Consider the following 3,397-nt stretch of genomic DNA (forward strand, 5'->3'; position numbering starts at 1 on the left):
GTAGAAGGTCACACAAGCGTACGGAAGCTCTCGAACATGTCTTTGGCCAACAATACGAGCTGATGGGCCATATCCACTTTGCCTGGTATGTTCTTATGCCGATACTATGGATTTCTGCCCTGCTTGGCCATGACTGTGCGTTGTAGAAGGTCTCACTTTTAGGAAGAAAAAAAGGTTATATTTTCAGAAGGCTATGAAAATTTTAATTTTAAGAACCCCCAATTTAAAAAACCCCAGACAGGCTGATAAATCAAATATTTACAAAATCAAAATACATTATATCCTTTGTGCATTACTTTAGGTGCGGAAATTAGATTGATCGCAATGACTAAATGGAACAGGCCTTCCTTATGGACAGGTATCATACCAGTGCTTCTAATGATCGTATTCTTATATTTTAACCTCGATATTCCGGAGCGCTTTACGCGCGGAGAGCTTGATTGCCCCGAATGTGCTGTCAGAAACGAAATCGGGACTCCTTTGGAAGGAATTTTCGACTTGTCTGACACATCGAATCCAATTACTAAGGAGCTCATGTTCACAGCTAAATACGATACACTGCCTTTGATCATGACTGCAACAAGTGTCCCATTTTACGAGATGACTCTGAATTGGTATATTTCCGTTAAAAATGCCGGAGTAAGAAACAGAGTTCTATTCGTGTGCCATGACACGATCATTATTGAGAAACTCCGTCCACATATGCGTACGGATGACATTCTGGCTCTCTACTCGCTTCCTTTTAGTGCTGTACCAGATTCTACGTATGGATCCAATGATTATGGACTTGTTGCGAGAGCGCGAACGAAAATGGTTTTTGATGTTGTCTCCAGGGAGATACCTTTGTGGTTTACGGATGTGGACATGGTGTGGAACAGAGACCCTTGGCCCTTCATCGCTGACTTGCAAAGCAAAGGACATGATATTGCGGTGTTAAGAGATGGAAACCACTTGTGTGCTGGATTCTTTGCGGTTATTAACTCAACTGCTGATGGTATCATCGACTTTTTTGGGGATTGGGATAAGGGGATGTCAGGAAAGAACTTAAACCAAGGGCTTTTTAACACTGTAGCTAAACAGCACAGTGAAATATCGCTTGGTTACCTTCCAGCGAACTTATTTCCGGATGGAAGGCAGTATTTTCACGACTTCGATGCCGACCAGAGGAAAGAAGTTGTCGTTGTGCATAATAATTTCATAAAAGGATATCAGAATAAGGTTGATCGTTTCAAATCACACAACTTGTGGATAATCTGAAGTTCAGAAATGGGTTTATTTTTATTTTTATTCTTTTTAAAAACAAGTAAATTAAATAAAAACAAATATTTGTATTTAAATGGCTACGCGTCCCCTTCGGACTGGGATGGTACCGCTGTTTCTAGGGTTTTTAGGGGTTTGGTATAAAATATAAACCTTTGCAGAAAGCTATGATTATAAAAACGAAGGGTTTAGGGTTTTTTTTGACACCGTTGTCTTAGTCTACTAAAGAGTCCCGAGCCTGGCCCTCGTGTCATAGAGTGACATGTGCCTCGAGTGTCCTCACTGTCCATAGTTAGGACTGTTTTGCAGGCATCGATGTTGCCGTCCGCTACTACAACCCCCCAGACGTAGGCACGGAGGGTATGAGTCTCAAAAAAAGGAGCGGAGTAAAAGGCCGGTCAGAATAAAAGACGTCGTGTCTTAAATTCGCCATGTCGGAAAAGGAGAAATCATAATGGGTTAAGTCATCACTTTTGTGACAAGACCTGTCAAGATTAGAAAAGTAAAATAAACCACACCGTATAGACTGTGTAGGTGTGGTAGAGTGCGTATGTAAAGTAGGAGTGTAGTTAGTGGGCTGTGGTGGTGAGACGGATCGCCTGTTGCTTGGCTTTCCAAGAGGCTATCTTGTTATCACGGTCCAAGCGGTTGTGTGCAAAGGAATAAGCCTTGCGCAGGGTGGAGTGTTGTGGAGGGATTCGTCACAAGATTGGCGTGTATCGAGAAGTGAGCTTCGTCATAGGAGAGAAATCATCGCCGCGCTTGCGTCCAGTGGCTCGCAGGAGAGTGTTCCACTTCTTAAAGGCGGTAGAACAGCCATATAAGAAGCGTGTAGCAGGCACACTAGTGCGGAACAGCGCCACGAGTTCGTCAAGATGGGCGAAATCAGGCTCATCAGCCAGTGGAGAGCTAAAGAAGAGCCAGCTGCCGAAGAAAGAAGCCGCGATGGCACCCATAGAGCGGAGTTCCGTTCGACCAATCGGCGGAAGATGTGCTTTGATATTCTTGATATGCACATGGAATTCCTTGTTCCGAGCCTTATTAAGAATATAATGCATGACCGGTGATGTACGCGCGAGGACCGTCGCAGGGCCAAGCCAAGCTAGCTTGTGCGTAAGAGGCTGCATAGGGGTGTATAGGACTTTGCGTCCTATCCCAATCATAGATGCATCGATGCGGTGCTTGTCAGCGTATTGTTTCTGTGCTGATCGGGCGGAAGCGACTGCTTGAACTGCGTCGATGTCGAGAGAAAGAGGCTCAGCGCGAAGGGAGAAAGTAGGTTGGTGGCAACTCAATACCCCTTCGATCAGACGGTCCGTGGGGTGTGGATAAACACGGCCAGTTTCGAGTGTGTAAGGACATGTCCGAATGGTGGTCGAGTATGTCGCGTTATAGTTGGCGAGGAAGCGGGGAAGTTCTTGCTTCCAGAGATGGTGTTCACTAGGCTAAACCCCTAACACCCTTATCGACCACGTAGGTGGTGACATGTCCGCGGAGGCACCAAGTGTGTGTTGCAGAAGCGGATAAGCACTGAAGCCAGCATGTCCGTGGATTTCAGTGGTTTGCTAAACGCACGTAGGGTGCAGCCACCTTGAGCAAGGAGAATATACCAGTAGGGATAATATTATTTATTTCAAAAATGACAAGTATGTATGTTACAATGTATGAACATATAGTATGGCTCTCATAGTCGCTGTAGTAGTTCAGCTAAGATTGATGGGAAGAAGTGGACAATAAATTCCCGTTTGAAGCTTGGGCCAAGTGAGTCGACAGTGGAAGATATGCGCTGAGTCAATTCGGGCCGGTGTTGACAAAACACTGTTACTATCGAATGTTCAATATATTCGCTTGCTGACCTACTAAGTAGAGTAACCAACTCTGTGGTACGGATCGGATCTGTACCGTTTAGTGCCGCAAAATGTGTTAGTTCAGAGTAAGAAATACCGAGAAGGACCAGGTTATCAGTCATGATCCGGTCGATAAGCAAGGATGGGGGAAAGCCAACAACGTACCAGACCACGGATGAATTCGGTATGTGTTGGCTGGCCACAGACATTTTTGAGCGCTTCCGTACGCTTGTGAGACCTTCTACAACGCACAGTCATGGCCAAGCAGGGCAGAAATTCATCTTAACGGT

General features: G+C 45.2%; 2 protein-coding genes across 2 annotated transcripts; one reads left to right on the forward strand and one right to left on the reverse strand.

Annotated features, from left to right (window-relative positions):
• Nucleotides 1–217: 217 nt before the first annotated feature.
• Nucleotides 218–1,337, forward strand: SARC_13603 (hypothetical protein). The gene has a single exon (XM_014292265.1). The coding sequence runs from the start codon at nt 325–327 to the stop codon at nt 1,255–1,257; it is 933 nt and encodes a 310-aa protein (XP_014147740.1). The 5' UTR covers nt 218–324; the 3' UTR covers nt 1,258–1,337.
• Nucleotides 1,338–1,961: 624 nt separating this feature from the next.
• Nucleotides 1,962–2,464, reverse strand: SARC_13604 (hypothetical protein; the record flags this gene model as incomplete). Its single annotated transcript, XM_014292266.1, has 1 exon — nt 1,962–2,464. A coding segment is annotated over one exon (503 nt), but the record flags the coding sequence as incomplete, so codon positions are not given.
• Nucleotides 2,465–3,397: the final 933 nt, after the last annotated feature.

This window comes from Sphaeroforma arctica (assembly GCF_001186125.1).
Source record: "Sphaeroforma arctica JP610 unplaced genomic scaffold supercont1.3488, whole genome shotgun sequence".
NCBI lineage: Eukaryota > Ichthyosporea > Ichthyophonida > Sphaeroforma > Sphaeroforma arctica.